Genomic DNA, 17,500 nt, shown 5'->3' with positions numbered 1-17,500 from the left:
TCCTCCACCTCTCTCCCCTCCATCTCTCTCCTCCATAAACCTCTCTCTCCCCTCCATCTCTCCTCCATAAACCTCTCTCTCCCTCCACCCCCCCACCTCTCCCCCTCCATCTCTCTCCTCCATCCTCTCTCCATACCTCTCTCTCCCCTCCATCTCTCCTCCATAAACCTCTCTCCCTCCCCTCCACCTCTCTCCTCCACCTCTCTCCTCCATAAACCTCTCTCTCCCCTCCATCGCTCCTCCATAAACCTCTCTCTCCCCTCCATCTCTCTCCTCCATAACTCCTCTCTCCCCTCCACCTCTCTCCTCCACCTCTCTCCCCTCCATCTCTCTCCTCCATAAACCTCTCTCTCCCCTCCATCTCTCCTCCATAAACTCTCTCTCCCCTCCATCTCTCTCCTCCATAAACCCCTCTCTCCCCCATAAACCCTCTCTCCCCTCCACCTCTCTCCCCCATAAACCCCTCTCTCCCCTCCACCTCTCTCCCCCATAAACCCCTCTCTCTCCTCCACCTCTCTCCCCCATAAACCCTCTCTCCCTCCACCTCTCTCCCCCATAAACCCCTCTCTCCCCTCCACCTCTCTCCCCCAAAACCGCTCTCTCCCCCATAAACCCCTCTCTCCCTCCACCTCTCTCCCCCATAAACCCCTCTCTCCCCCATAAACCCCTCTCTCCCCTCCACCTCTCTCCCCCATAAACCCTCTCTCCCCCATAAACCCCTCTCTCCCCTCCACCTCTCTCCCCCATAAACCCCTCTCTCCCCCATAAACCCCTCTCTCCCCTCCACCTCTCTCCCCCATAAACCCCTCTCTCCCCCATAAACCCTCTCTCCCCTCCACCTCTCTCCCCCATAAACCCCTCTCTCCCCCATAAACCCCTCTCTCCACCCACCTCTCTCCCCCATAAACCCCTCTCTCCCCTCCACCTCTCTCCCCCCATAAACCCCTCTCTCCCCCATAAACCCCTCTTCCCCTCCACCTCTCTCCCCAATAAACCCCTCTCTCCCCATAAACTCTCTCTCCCCTCCACCTCTCTCCCCCATAAACCCCTCTCTCCCCTCCACCTCTCTCCTCCACTCTACGTGTGTTATTGAAATAAGAGCTTAAACAGTCCCAGTGGATTACCAGCCTCATTATGTGCTCTAACAGTGAAAAGAAGGAAGCCAGTGGTGCTCTAACAGTGAAAAGAAGGAAACCAGTGGTGCTCTAACAGTGAAAAGAAGGAAGTCAGTGGTGCTCTAACAGTGAAAAGAAGGAAACCAGTGGTGCTCTAACAGTGAAAAGAAGGAAGTCAGTGGTGCTCTAACAGTGAAAAGAAGGAAGCCAGTGGTGCTCTAACAGTGAAAAGAAGGAAGCCAGTGGTGCTCTAACAGTGAAAAGAAGGAAGTCAGTGGTGCTCTAACAGTGAAAAGAAGGAAAACCAGTGGTGCTCTAACAGTGAAGTGACTGGAAATTAGTATGACACCTTCAGCTGTTTTCTAGAACGTTCTCCTCTTCTCCTCATGCTTCCAGAAGGCTTTTACATTCCACTGCCCTCTTCCTTTTCCTCTGCGTTAAAAAAGGGAGTGCTCTCCCTCTCTCTCCTCTCTCTCTCCTCTCTCTCTCTCTCTCTTTCCTTTCCTCTCTCTCTCTCCCTCTCCTCTCTCTCTCTCTCCTCTCTCTCCTCTCTCTCTCTCTCTCTCTCTCTCTCTCTCTCTCTCTCCTCTCTCTCTCTCTCCTCTCTCTCTCTCTCTCTCTCCTCTCTCTCTCTCTCTCTCTCTCTCTCCCTCTCCTCTCTCTCTCCCCTCTCTCTCTCTCTCTCTCCTCTCTCCTCTCTCTCACTTCTCTCTCTCTCTTCCCCTCTCTCTCTCTAGGGCCTTGCGTAGGATTATGGGTAGTCCGTATGGGCCTCTTTGAGACAAATCTTCCTTGGAACTTCCAATCAAATTGCTTTCCCCTTGAATCTGTTATTTTCAAAGTACTTTTTACTGAGAATTCAGTGGGTTTGTAATATTTTTAGTCTGTAATGTTACACAGTTGTCATCTGGTAATTGGTTTTATTGAGCACGGGCTTGGCTGGTCTGAAGACAGCTTGGGTTTAATGCTGTGTGTCTGCCTGGCAAGAACACACTAGGGCTGCATAGCAGAACACAACTATACTGGACCCATAAGCATGTGTAGCAGGACATTGTCCTCGAAGAGAGAGTGTTCTGAGAGTGTTCTGGGAAAGTGTGTGTGACGTGAGCGGGGAGATAAAGGCGTCTGCCAGGTTATGTAACTATGAAGAGATGAAACTCAACATTCCACAGCCTGTTCCCCTCCCAGTTTGATCAGACACACACACACACACACATACACATACAGAGCAGGGGCACCCAGCTAGCTAGGGGTGTGTATGAAATAAGGAGGAAATTGGAGAGAACGAGAGAAAAATAATGTCAAGGGAAAGAAGGCTGGAGGAAGAGGAGAACCAGATGAGGTGGAGGAAGAGGAGAACAAGATGAGGTGGAGGAAGAGGAGAACAAGATGAGGTGGAGGAAGAGGAGAACAAGATGAGGTGGAGGGAAGTAGAACAAGATGAGAGACAACATGAGGAGGGGGTGGGAGAGAGAGGAAGAGATGGAGAGGGAGGGGAGGGAGAGAGAGGACGAGATGGAGAGGGAGGGAAGGGAGAGGGAGGACAAGATGGAGAGGGAGGGGAGGGGAGGGAGGGGAGAGAGAGAGAGAGAGGGAGGGAGAGAGAGAGGAAGAGATGGAGAGGGAGGGGAGGGAAAGAGAGGAAGAGATGGGGTGAGAGAGGAAGAGGGGGAGGGATGAGAGAGATGGAGAGGGAGGGGAGGGAAAGAGAGGAAGAGATGGGGTGAGAGAGAGAGGAAGAGGGGGAGGGATGAGAGAGATGGAGAGGGAGGGGAGGGAAAGAGAGGAAGAGATGGGGTGAGAGAGAGAGGAAGAGGGGGAGGGATGAGAGAGATGGAGAGGGAGGGGAGGGAAAGAGAGGAAGAGATGGAGAGGGAGGGAGAGAGTGGAAGAGATGGAGAGGGAGGGGAGGGAGAGAGAGGAAGAGATGGAGAGGGAGGGGAGGGAGAGAGTGGAAGAGATGGAGAGGGAGGGGAGGGAGAGAGAGGGGGAGGGAGGAGAGAGATGGAGATAATAAGTGGTCCAAACTGCACCACTAACAGAGACTGAAGAGGAGATAGAGTCATGTCCTTGAACCAACATTCCCCTCACCTTGGAAACCTGGAACCAATAATAATGTTGGATGAACGTCAGACACATACAATCACTTATTAATCAGATTATCATAGTTCTCTCCCTCCCTCCTCCCAGGGGCCATCGTACTGTTCCAGTCTGAACTTTGGTCTGGGGTCCAGTGGTCCTGTCCTGGGTATCCCTGGCTCTGAGCTCCAGGCAGATGTAGAGTACACCTTCAGACTGACGGTCCGCAAGGAGGGAATGGCCCCAGAGTCTACTACACAGACCGTGAGTACACACACACACACACACACACACACACACACACACACACACACACACACACACACACACACACACACACACACACACACACACACAGGCCCTGAGTACACACACCTGCACAGACACACAGCCCGTGAGTACACACAGACAGACAGACCCTGAGTACACACACACAGACAGACAGACCCTGAGTACACACACAAAGACAGACCCTGAGTACACACACACACACAGACAGACCGTGAGTACACACACACAGACAGACTGTGAATACACACAGACAGACAGACTGTGAGTACACACACACACACACAGGCAGACAGACCGTGAGTACACACACACACACAGACCCTGAGTACACACACACATAGACAGACCGTAAATACACACACACACACACACAGACAGACAGACTGTGAGTACACACACACACACACACACACACACACACACACACACACACACACACACACACAGAGACAGACAGACCGTGAGTACACACACACACACAGACACACAGACAGACAGACCGTGAGTACACACACACAGACAGACCTTGAGTACACACACACAGACAGACAGACCATGAGTACACACACACACAGACAGACCGTGAGTACACACACACAGACAGACTGTGAGTACACACACACAGACAGACCGTGAGTACACACACACAGACAGACCGTGAGTACACACACACAGACAGACCGTGAGTACACACACAGACAGACCGTGAGTACACACACACAGACAGACCGTGAGTACACACACACAGACAGACCGTGAGTACACACACACAGACAGACCGTGAGTACACACACACACAGACAGACCCTGAGTACACAGACAGACAGATGAAATGTTTACCATACTATTCAGAACTCTGTTGTCTGCATCTCTACATTGGTCTTTGTCGTCCATTTGTTTCATTAGAATATGTCAGTATTTAGATTTGTTAGTGTTTGATGACTGGTATTGTTTATGCAGCAGACAGATGTTCAGCCAACACAGACTTGATGAAAAGGTTGTTGTTGCTTGTGATCCGATTCCCATAGCGACCACATTAGCATATTACCCATCACCATTAGCCAGGCGGTGTGCTACGGAGCAGAGCTCCTTACAGGCTGTTTCTCAGGCCTGTTCAGTCTGAAAGAACACCGTAAACACATGTGATTGTAGTTCCACTCTCTCGCTGCTACTAACTGCTGCCTGACAGCTGACCAGGCTGTGTGTCATGGTCCCTAACCCACTGAGTTGGACGTGTAAAGGGTTATGGTAAGAGGCTTGAGGTTTGGTTACAGGGGAAAGGGAAGGGGGAAACCTAGTCAGTTGTACAACTGAATGTATTCAACTGAAATGTGTCTTCAGCATTTAACCCCAACCCCTCTGAATCAGAGAGAGAGGGCTGGTTAGGGGGGGGGGGGTAAAGGAGGAGGGGGGTTGAGAGAGAGAGAGAGGGCTGGTTAGGGTAAGGGAAAGAGGGTGTGGGTGGGGGGGTGGGGGGGTAAAGGAGGAGGGGGGTTGAGAGAGAGGGCTGGTTAGGGTAAGGGAAAGAGGGTGGGGTGTGGGGGGGGGGGGGGTAAAGGAGGAGGGGGGTTGAGAGAGAGAGAAGGGTTAATGTTAGGTTTAAGGTAGGGACGTCCCAACAATCCCAGATAGCACTGACCTATGGCGCGATTGTAGTAAGTAGAGATTGTCTAGATCAAATCAACCTGAATCTAGCCTGGGTATCCGTCTGTTTTGTGCTAACGTTCCATGGCTCGTCTAGCTTGCTCTGCCAAACATTGGCACACGACACAGACTACAAGGTGGAATGTTAGCACGAAACAGGTCTGTGGATTTCAGGCTAACTTGGATGTTCCAATGGAGAGTAAAGCAGGACAGAGTGGAGCCCTGGAGAGGAAGGGAGTGTATGTCTCGGTAGAATGAAACACACCCTTCGTCTCAGAGGAGTAAATCATGATTATCATGATTATTTTAATGAAAAGGTCACAGGGAACGGGGACTTGCTCTGGTATATGTTTTGGGAGAGTTAACTGTCATTTGCTAGTCTGTAAACCAACCTACTGGCATGCTAGTCTGTCCCCCCTCCCTCTCGCTCCCCCTCGCTCTTTCTCTCAACCCCCCTCCCTCTCTCTCCCCCCTCGCTCTTTCTCTCAACCCCCCTCCCTCTCTCTCCCCCTCGCTCTTTCTCTCAACCCCCCTCCCTCTCTCTCCCCCCTCGCTCTTTCTCTCAACCCCCCTCCCTCTCTCTTTCTCTCAACCCCCCTCCCTCTCTCTCCCCCCTCACTCTTTCTCTCAACCCCCCTCCCTCTCTCTTTCTCTCAACCCCCCTCCCTCTCTCTCCCCCCTCGCTCTTTCTCTCAACCCCCCTCCCTCTCTCTTTCTCTCAACCCCCTTTCCTCTCTCTCCCCCCTCTCTCTTTCTCTCAACACCCCTGCCTCTCTCTTTCTCTCAACCCCCCTCCCTCTCTCTCCTCCTCTCCCTCTCTTTCTCTGAACCCCCTCTCTCTCTCTCTCTCTCTCTCTCTCTCTCTCTCTCTCTCTCTCTCTCTCTCTCTCTCTCTCTCTGCTACTGTTATGTTAGATGGAAGGTAGAGTAGAGTGCTGCTGTGTGAAATGCATTCAGTGATTTAGGTCATATAAGTGGACTAACGATGAAGCAATCTTCTCTTCTCTCTGAATGGTCGTATCCCCATGGTGGAACAGTGTGTGTATAGTGTGTCTCTCCCAGGTGCTGGTCCAGAGTGGTCGTATCCCCATGGTGGAACAGTGTGTGTATAGTGTGTCTCTCCCAGGTGCTGGTCCAGAGTGGTCGTATCCCCATGGTGGAACAGTGTGTGTATAGTGTGTCTCTCCCAGGTGCTGGTCCAGAGTGGTCGTATACCCATGGTGGAACAGTGTGTGTATAGTGTGTCTCTCCCAGGTGCTGGTCCAGAGTGGTCGTATCCCCATGGTGTAACAGTGTGTCTCTCCCAGGTGCTGGTCCAGAGTGGTCGTATCCCCATGGTCTACCTGGAGTGTGTCTCTTGTAAGGCCCGGTCCATCTTCGAGGTCAGTCAGAACTCCTATGTCTACCTGGCTGGAACCTGCACCAACTGTCACCACTTCCACCGCGGGGTAAGACTTGAAAGTGTGTCCGTCTCAGTAAGATGAGGTCAGTGTTCCCCTGTCTCAGTAAGATGAGGTCAGTGTTCCCCTGTCTCGGTAAGATGAGGTCAGTGTTCCCCTGTCTCGGTAAGATGAGGTCAGTGTTCCCCTGTCTCAGTAAGGTGAGGTCAGTGTTCCCCTGTCTCAGTAAGGTGAGGTCAGTGTTCCCCTGTCGCAGTAAGATGAGGTCAGTGTTCCCCTGTCTCAGTAACATGAGGTCAGTGTTCCCCTGTCTCAGTAAGATGAGGTCAGTGTTCCCCTGTCTCAGTAAGATGAGGTCAGTGTTCCCCTGTCTCAGTAACATGAGGTCAGTGTTCGCCTGTCTCAGTAACATGAGGTCAGTGTTCCCCTGTCTCAGTAAGATGAGGTCAGTGTTCCCCTGTCTCCGTAAGATGAGGTCAGTGTTCCCCTGTCTCAGTAAGATGAGGTCAGTGTTCCCCTGTCTGAGTAAGATGAGGTCAGTGTTCCCCTGTCTCAGTAAGATGAGGTCAGTGTTCCCCTGTCTCAGTAAGATGAGGTCAGTGTTCCCCTGTCTCAGTAAGATGAGGTCAGTGTTCCCCTGTCTCAGTAAGATGAGGTCAGTGTTCCCCTGTCTCCGTAAGATGAGGTCAGTGTTCCCCTGTCTCAGTAAGATGAGGTCAGTGTTCCCCTGTCTCAGTAACATGAGGTCAGTGTTCCCCTGTCTCAGTAAGATGAGGTCAGTGTTCCCCTGTCTCAGTAAGACGAGGTCAGTGTTCCCCTGTCTCAGTAAGATGAGGTCAGTGTCCCCCTGTCTCAGTAAGATGAGGTCAGTGTTCCCCTGTCTGAGTAAGATGAGGTCAGTGTTCCCCTGTCTCAGTAAGATGAGGTCAGTGTTCCCCTGTCTCACTAAGATGAGGTCAGTGTTCCCCTGTCTCAGTAAGATGAGGTCAGTGTTCCCCTGTCTCAGTAAGATGAGGTCAGTGTCCCCCTGTCTCAGTAAGATGAGGTCAGTGTTCCCCTGTCTGAGTAAGATGAGGTCAGTGTTCCCCTGTCTCAGTAAGATGAGGTCAGTGTTCCCCTGTCTCAGTAAGATGAGGTCAGTGTTCCCCTGTCTCAGTAAGATGAGGTCAGTGTTCCCCTGTCTCAGTAAGATGAGGTCAGTGTTCCCCTGTCTCAGTAAGATGAGGTCAGTGTTCCCCTGTCTCAGTAAGATGAGGTCAGTGTTCCCCTGTCTCAGTAAGATGAGGTCAGTGTTCCCCTGTCTCAGTAAGATGAGGTCAGTGTTCCCCTGTCTCAGTAAGATGAGGTCAGTGTTCCCCTGTCTCAGTAAGATGAGGTCAGTGTTCCCCTGTCTCAGTAAGATGAGGTCAGTGTTCCCCTGTCTCAGTAAGATGAGGTCAGTGTTCCCCTGTCTCAGTAAGATGAGGTCAGTGTTCCCCTGTCTCAGTAAGATGAGGTCAGTGTTCCCCTGTCTCACTAAGATGAGGTCAGTGTCCCCCTGTCTCAGTAAGATGAGGTCAGTGTTCCCCTGTCTGAGTAAGATGAGGTCAGTGTTCCCCTGTCTCAGTAAGATGAGGTCAGTGTTCCCCTGTCTCAGTAAGATGAGGTCAGTGTTCCCCTGTCTCAGTAAGATGAGGTCAGTGTTCCCCTGTCTCAGTAAGATGAGGTCAGTGTTCCCCTGTCTCAGTAAGATGAGGTCAGTGTTCCCCTGTCTCAGTAAGATGAGGTCAGTGTTCCCCTGTCTCAGTAAGATGAGGTCAGTGTTCCCCTGTCTCAGTAAGATGAGGTCAGTGTTCCCCTGTCTCAGTAAGATGAGGTCAGTGTTCCCCTGTCTCAGTAAGATGAGGTCAGTGTTCCCCTGTCTCAGTAAGATGAGGTCAGTGTTCCCCTGTCTCAGTAAGATGAGGTCAGTGTTCCCCTGTCTCAGTAAGATGAGGTCAGTGTTCCCCTGTCTCAGTAAGATGAGGTCAGTGTTCCCCTGTCTCAGTAAGATGAGGTCAGTGTTCCCCTGTCTCAGTAAGATGAGGTCAGTGTTCCCCTGTCTCAGTAAGATGAGGTCAGTGTTCCCCTGTCTCAGTAAGATGAGGTCAGTGTTCCCCTGTCTCAGTAAGATGAGGTCAGTGTTCCCCTGTCTCAGTAAGACGAGGTCAGTGTTCCCCTGTCTCAGTAAGATGAGGTCAGTGTTCCCCTGTCTCAGTAAGATGAGGTCAGTGTTCCCCTGTCTCAGTAAGATGAGGTCAGTGTTCCCCTGTCTCAGTAAGATGAGGTCAGTGTTCCCCTGTCTCAGTAAGATGAGGTCAGTGTTCCCCTGTCTCAGTAAGATGAGGTCAGTGTTCCCCTGTCTCAGTAAGATGAGGTCAGTGTTCCCCTGTCTCAGTAAGATGAGGTCAGTGTTCCCCTGTCTCACTAAGATGAGGTCAGTGTCCCCCTGTCTCAGTAAGATGAGGTCAGTGTTCCCCTGTCTGAGTAAGATGAGGTCAGTGTTCCCCTGTCTCAGTAAGATGAGGTCAGTGTTCCCCTGTCTCAGTGAGATGAGGTCAGTGTCAGATTGGAGTTGTAATATAATTACTGTAAAACAACGTGTTCAGTATGACCTGACCTCTCCTCTCTGACAACAGTTTAGACTGGAACTATCAACAGTAAAATACCTTTCACTTCTCTCTTCCTCTATCTCTCTATCTCCCTCTCCCTCTCCCTCTCTCTCCTCTCCTCTCCTCTCCTCTCCTCTCCTCTCCTCTCCTCTCCTCTCCTCTCCTCTCCTCTCCTAGCGTCTTCGTAACTAGACCCTGGTCCTGGACTCCAGCAGACATTAATTCTCTCTCCTCCCCCGTAGCGTAACTAGACCCTGGTCCTGGACTGCAGCAGACATTAATTCTCTCTCCTCCCCCGTAGCGTAACTAGACCCTGGTCCTGGACTGCAGCAGACATTAATTCTCTCTCCTCCCCCGTAGCATTGGACGGCAGTCACCCTTCGTAACGAGACCCTGGTCCTGGACTCCAGCAGCACAACAACCGGACGTGACAGTATGAACCTGGTTCTCCGCCAGGGCTTCCTGCAAGACGGAGACTCCTACGTCTTCACCCTCCATGTAACCGACGGCAACATGGACCGCGAGGGCGTGGCGTCCATCACGCTACAGCCCAACATGCCCCCGGCGGGCGGGGACTGTGACCTGCGAGTGGGGGGAGGAGGAGAGGGGGGACCAATCAGAACACTGGTGGACAGGGTGTACTTCAACTGTTCAGGTAGACACAGTCTATTCTACTCTACTAAATTCTACTCTATTCTACTCTACTACATTCTACTATATTCTACTCTACTACAATCTACTCTACTCTATTCTCCTATACTCTGTACTCTACTCTACTATACTCTACTATATTATACTCGACTATATTCTACTATAATCTACTATGTTCTACTATACTCTATTCTCCCATGCTCTTTATTCTACTCAATTCTACTCTACTCTATACTCCGTACTCTACTCTATTCTCCTATACTCTATTCTACTATACTCTACTCTATTCTGCTATACTCTACTATATTCTACTCTACTATATTCTACTATACTCTACTCTATTTTACTATACTCTACTCTATTCTGCTATACTCTACTATATTCTACTCTACTAAATTCTACTATAATCTACTCTATTTTACTATACTCTACTCTATTCTACTATGCTCTGTACTCTACTCTATTATACTATACTCTATTCCACTATACTCTACTCTTTTTTTACTATACTCTAACCTATTCTCCTATACTCTACTCTATTCTACTCTATTCTCCTATACTCTACTCTATTCTACAATACTCTACTATATTATAATATACTCTACTCTATTCTCCTCTACTCTATTTTCCTCTACTCTATTCTACTCTATTCTACTATAATCTACTCTATTCTCATATCCTCTATTCTACTCTACTCTACTCTATTCTACTCTACTCTATTCTCCTATACGCTATTCTCCTATACTCTACTCTTTTCTCCTATACTCTATTCTACTATACTCTACTCTTTTCTACTATACTCTATTCTACTATACTACAGTCTACTCTACTCTATTATCGTATATTCTACTCTATTCTCCTATACTCTCCTCTATTCTACTATACTCTACTCTATTCTACTATAATCTACGCTAATCTCCTGTACTCTACTCTATTCTACTCTACTCTATTCTATTCTACTCTACTCTATTCTCCTATACGCTATTCTCCTATACTCTACTCTTTTCTACTATATTCTATTCTACTATACTCTACTCTTTTCTACTATACTCTATTCTATTCTATTCTCCTATACTCTACTCTATTCTACTATACTCTACTCTATTATCCTATACTCTACTCTATTCTCCTATACTCTACTCTATTATCATAAACTCTATTCTACTATACGCTACTATATTCTCCTATACTCTACTCTATTCTCCTATACTCTACTCTTTTCTACTATACTCTATTATACGATACTCTATTCTACTCTATTCTACTCTATTCTACTGTACTCTATTCTGTTATATTCTACTATATTCTATTCTACTATACTCTACTCTACTCTTTCTACTCTACTCTATTCTCCTCTACTCTATTCTGTTATATTCTACTCTATTCTACTCTATTCTACTGTACTCTATTCTGTTATATTCTACTCTACTATACTCTACTCAATTATACTCTATTCTACTCTACTCTATTCTGTTATATTCTACTCTATTCTACTCTATTCTACTGTACTCTATTCTGTTATATTCTACTCTACTCTACTATACTCTACTCTTTTCTACTCTATTCTACTGTACTCTATTCTGTTATATTCTACTCTACTCTACTCTACTCTACTATACTTTTTTCTACTGTACTCTATTCTGTTCTACTCTACTATACTCTACTCGACATCTTTCTCTCCTCCCTCCTCTCTCGTCTCTCCTCCTGAAGTCTTGAGTGTGACTGAGTGACTCAGTCCTCTCCCTCCTCTAGGTTACAGTGACCTGGGCGTGTCAGAGACCCCTCTCCTGTATAGCCTGTTGGTGACTCGCTGCAGTGACATGCACTGTGAGGAGTTCTGTGTGTATAAAGGGACCAGTCCAGAGCACTCTGCCTTCCTGCCCCCCGGGTTCAGATCAGGTCGATACAGGGTGTCAGCATCCATTACTGTAGAAGACCACCAGGGGGCAGCAATCACCGCTCTCAACAAGTAAGGGCCATTATGAGGCATTGGGCACACACTGTGAAGATGAATTTATGCATGTGTGTGGGTTCTTATCATGTGTGTGTGTCTGTGCGTATGTTTTGTTATTGTGTGTGTCCCTAGGTCTGTGGAGGTGGTTCTTCCAGACAGTCCTCCAGGCTACAGCAGCCTGCCCCACTGGCTCAGTGAGCTGACCTCCACCACACTCAGACAGCTACTGAAACAGGGAGACTCACAGAGGGTCAGAGAGCTGTCCCTGGCCCTGATCACTGTTCTCAATGAGGTAGGATACACTCCTATCCCTCTATCTATCTATCTATCTATCTATCTATCTATCTATCTATCTGTCTATCTCTCTCTCTCCCCTATATGTCTGTTTATCTCTCTCTCCCCTATATGTCTGTCTATCTCTCTCTCTCCCCTATATGTCTGTCTCTCTCTCTCTCCCCTATATGTCTGTTTATCTCTCTCTCCCCCTATATGTCTGTCTCTCTCTCCCCTATATGTCTGTCTCTCTCTCTCTCCCCGATATGTCTGTCTCTCTCTCTCTCCCCTATATGTCTGTCTATCTCTCTCTCTCCCCTATATATATGTCTGTCTCTCTCTCTCTCCCCGATATGTCTGTCTCTCTCTCTCTCCCCCTGTACCCATCAGTCAAGCTAATGTGTTCAGCCAGTGAGGCAGAAACCCTCAGTCAGGAGAGAGAGAGTGATTTCCCATGGTGTTGTCTATGAATAGCGACCACCTGTTAACTACCCCTCTCCTTTCCTCCCTCCTCCCATCGTCTCCTCTCTCTCTCCCCATCTTCTCCTCTCTCTCCCCATCTTCTCCTCTCTCTCTCCCTCGTCTCCTCTCTCTTTTCCCCTCTTCTCCTCTCTCTTTCCCCATCTTCTCCTCTCTCTCCCTCGTCTCCTCTCTCTCTCCCCCTCTTCTCCTCTCTCTCTCCCCATCTTCTCCTCTCTCCCTCGTCTCCTCTCTCTCTCTCCCTCGTCTCCTCTCTCTCTTGCCATCTTCTCCTCTCTCTCTCCCCCTCGTCTCCTCTCTCTCTCCCCCTCGTCTCTTCTCTCTCTCCCCCTCGTCTCCTCTCTCTCTCCCCTCGTCTCCTCTTCTACTTTCTCTTTTCTCATTTACTTCTCCTCCTCTTCTCCTCCTCTTCTCCTCCCACTCCTCTCTCTCTCCTCCTTTCTCATCACATAATTAAATATATATATATATATATATATAGTGTTTTTCATTATTTGCTCTGTTTACCCCTGTCCTCTCCCAGTATGAGCAGACCCGTGAGTCACCGATAGTATCCAGGGCGGAGCGCGGTTACCGGGTCATCGTGCGTAGTGACATCACCAGAGCTCTCACGGCCCTCGACCTGACTACAGTTAACGACATACAGCAGACCTCGGCTGCCCTGGCACAATGCACGGTGAGACACACACACACACACACACAGTGAAGTACCCTGCCCTGGCACAATGCACGGTGAGACACACACACACACACACACAGTGAAGTACCCTGCCCTGGCACAATGCACGGTGAGACACACACACACAGTGAAGTACCCTGCCCTGGCACAATGCACGGTGAGACACACACACACACACACACAGTGAAGTACCCTGCCCTGGCACAATGCACGGTGAGACACACACACACACACACACAGTGAAGTACCCTGCCCTGGCACAATGCACGGTGAGACACACACACACACACACACACAGTGAAGTACCCTGCCCTGGCACAATGCACGGTGAGACACACACACACACACACACACACACAGTGAAGTACCCTGCCCTGGCACAATGCACGGTGAGACACACACACACACACACACAGTGAAGTACCCTGCCCTGGCACAATGCACGGTGAGACACACACACACACACACACACAGTGAAGTACCCTGCCCTGGCACAATGCACGGTGAGACACACACACACACACACACAGTGAAGTACCCTGCCCTGGCACAATGCACGGTGAGACACACACACACACACACACACAGTGAAGTACCCTGCCCTGGCACAATGCACGGTGAGACACACACACACACACACACACACACAGTGAAGTACCCTGCCCTGGCACAATGCACGGTGAGACACACACACACACACACACAGTGAAGTACCCTGCCCTGGCACAATGCACGGTGAGACACACACACACACACACACACACACAGTGAAGTACCCTGCCCTGGCACAATGCACGGTGAGACACACACACACACACACACAGTGAAGTACCCTGCCCTGGCCCAATGCACGGTGAGACACACACACACACACACACAGTGAAGTACCCTGCCCTGGCACAATGCACGGTGAGACACACACACACACACACACACACACACAGTGAAGTACCCTGCCCTGGCACAATGCACGGTGAGACACACACACACACACACACAGTGAAGTACCCTGCCCTGGCACAATGCACGGTGAGACACACACACACACACACACACAGTGAAGTACCCTGCCCTGGCACAATGCACGGTGAGACACACACACACACACACACACACACAGTGAAGTACCCTGCCCTGGCACAATGCACGGTGAGACACACACACACACACACACAGTGAAGTACCCTGCCCTGGCACAATGCACGGTGAGACACACACACACACACACACACACACAGTGAAGTACCCTGCCCTGGCACAATGCACGGTGAGACACACACACACACACAGTGAAGTACCCTGCCCTGGCCCAATGCACGGTGAGACACACACACACACACACACAGTGAAGTACCCTGCCCTGGCACAATGCACGGTGAGACACACACACACACACACACACACACAGTGAAGTACCCTGCCCTGGCACAATGCACGGTGAGACACACACACACACACACACAGTGAAGTACCCTGCCCTGGCACAATGCACGGTGAGACACACACACACACACACACACACACAGTGAAGTACCCTGCCCTGGCACAATGCACGGTGAGACACACACACACACACACACAGTGAAGTACCCTGCCCTGGCACAATGCACGGTGAGACACACACACACACACACACAGTGAAGTACCCTGCCCTGGCACAATGCACGGTGAGACACACACACACACACAGTGAAGTACCCTGCCCTGGCCCAATGCACGGTGAGACACACACACACACACACACAGTGAAGTACCCTGCCCTGGCACAATGCACGGTGAGACACACACACACACACACACACACACAGTGAAGTACCCTGCCCTGGCACAATGCACGGTGAGACACACACACACACACACACAGTGAAGTACCCTGCCCTGGCACAATGCACGGTGAGACACACACACACACACACACAGTGAAGTACCCTGCCCTGGCACAATGCACGGTGAGACACACACACACACACACACACACACAGTGAAGTACCCTGCCCTGGCACAATGCACGGTGAGACACACACACACACACACACAGTGAAGTACCCTGCCCTGGCACAATGCACGGTGAGACACACACACACACACACACACACACAGTGAAGTACCCTGCCCTGGCACAATGCACGGTGAGACACACACACACACACACACAGTGAAGTACCCTGCCCTGGCCCAATGCACGGTGAGACACACACACACACACACACAGTGAAGTACCCTGCCCTGGCACAATGCACGGTGAGACACACACACACACACACACACACACAGTGAAGTACCCTGCCCTGGCACAATGCACGGTGAGACACACACACACACACACACAGTGAAGTACCCTGCCCTGGCACAATGCACGGTGAGACACACACACACACACACACAGTGAAGTACCCTGCCCTGGCACAATGCACGGTGAGACACACACACACACACACACAGTGAAGTACCCTGCCCTGGCACAATGCACGGTGAGACACACACACACACACACACTATGAAGTACCCTGCCCTGGCACAATGCACGGTGAGACACACACACACACACACACACACACAGTGAAGTACCCTGCCCTGGCACAATGCACGGTGAGACACACACACACACACACACACAGTGAAGTACCCTGCCCTGGCACAATGCACGGTGAGACACACACACACACAGTGAAGTACCCTGCCCTGGCACAATGCACGGTGAGACACACACACACACACACACACACACAGTGAAGTACCCTGCCCTGGCACAATGCACGGTGAGACACACACACACACAGTGAAGTACCCTGCCCTGGCACAATGCACGGTGAGACACACACACACACAGTGAAGTACCCTGCCCTGGCACAATGCACGGTGAGACACACACACACACACACACAGTGAAGTACCCTGCCCTGGCACAATGCACGGTGAGACACACACACACACACACACACACACAGTGAAGTACCCTGCCCTGGCACAATGCACGGTGAGACACACACACACACACACACACACACAGTGAAGTACCCTGCCCTGGCACAATGCACGGTGAGACACACACACACACAGTGAAGTACCCTGCCCTGGCACAATGCACGGTGAGACACACACACACACAGTGAAGTACCCTGCCCTGGCACAATGCACGGTGAGACACACACACACACACACACACACACAGTGAAGTACCCTGCCCTGGCACAATGCACGGTGAGACACACACACACACACACACACAGTGAAGTACCCTGCCCTGGCACAATGCACGGTGAGACACACACACACACAGTGAAGTACCCTGCCCTGGCACAATGCACGGTGAGACACACACACACACACACACACACACAGTGAAGTACCCTGCCCTGGCACAATGCACGGTGAGACACACACACACACAGTGAAGTACCCTGCCCTGGCACAATGCACGGTGAGACACACACACACACAGTGAAGTACCCTGCCCTGGCACAATGCACGGTGAGACACACACACACACACACACACACACAGTGAAGTACCCTGCCCTGGCACAATGCACGGTGAGACACACACACACACACACACACAGTGAAGTACCCTGCCCTGGCACAATGCACGGTGAGACACACACACACACAGTGAAGTACCCTGCCCTGGCACAATGCACGGTGAGACACACACACACACACACACACACACAGTGAAGTACCCTGCCCTGGCACAATGCACGGTGAGACACACACACACACAGTGAAGTACCCTGCCCTGGCACAATGCACGGTGAGACACACACACACACAGTGAAGTACCCTGCCTTGGCACAATGCACGGTGAGACACACACACACACAGTGAAGTACCCTGCCCTGGCACAATGCACGGTGAGACACACACACACACAGTGAAGTACCCTGCCCTGGCACAATGCACGGTGAGACACACACACACACAGTGAAGTACCCTGCCCTGGCACAATGCACGGTGAGACACACACACACACAGTGAAGTACCCTGCCCTGGCACAATGCACGGTGAGACACACACACACACAGTGAAGTACCCTGCCCTGGCACAATGCACGGTGAGACACACACACACACAGTGAAGTACCCTGCCCTGGCACAATGCACGGTGAGACACACACACACACAGTGAAGTACCCTGCCCTGGCACAATGCACGGTGAGACACACACACACACAGTGAAGTACCCTGCCCTGGCACAATGCACGGTGAGACACACACACACACAGTGAAGTACCCTGCCCTGGCACAATGCACGGTGAGACACACACACACACAGTGAAGTACCCTGCCCTGGCACAATGCACGG

At 50.6% G+C, this 17,500-nt stretch overlaps 1 protein-coding gene across 5 annotated transcripts in view; it reads left to right on the top strand.

The window, feature by feature from the left end:
- The window catches only part of pkd1a (polycystic kidney disease 1a), a 144,825-nt gene that overhangs the window by 77,776 nt on the left and 49,549 nt on the right, over positions 1–17,500 (top strand). For 4 of the 5 annotated variants that reach the window (XM_090195271.1, XM_090195272.1, XM_090195270.1 and 1 more), the window contains 6 exons: positions 3,306–3,458; positions 6,437–6,577; positions 9,520–9,814; positions 11,563–11,779; positions 11,897–12,056; positions 13,041–13,193. In XM_090195271.1, coding sequence (XP_090051397.1) covers positions 3,306–3,458; positions 6,437–6,577; positions 9,520–9,814; positions 11,563–11,779; positions 11,897–12,056; positions 13,041–13,193 — 1,119 coding nt within the window. Of the gene's footprint in view, positions 1–3,305; positions 3,459–6,191; positions 6,364–6,436; positions 6,578–9,519; positions 9,815–11,562; positions 11,780–11,896; positions 12,057–13,040; positions 13,194–17,500 lie in introns of those variants that run through there. The other variant, XM_090195274.1, reaches the window with a different exon arrangement.

Source organism: Oncorhynchus mykiss, chromosome 13 (genome assembly GCF_057628025.1).
Source record: "Oncorhynchus mykiss isolate SJ-2025 chromosome 13, ASM5762802v1, whole genome shotgun sequence".
Lineage (NCBI taxonomy): Eukaryota > Metazoa > Chordata > Actinopteri > Salmoniformes > Salmonidae > Oncorhynchus > Oncorhynchus mykiss.
This window is presented reverse-complemented; position numbering and strand designations above follow the sequence as displayed.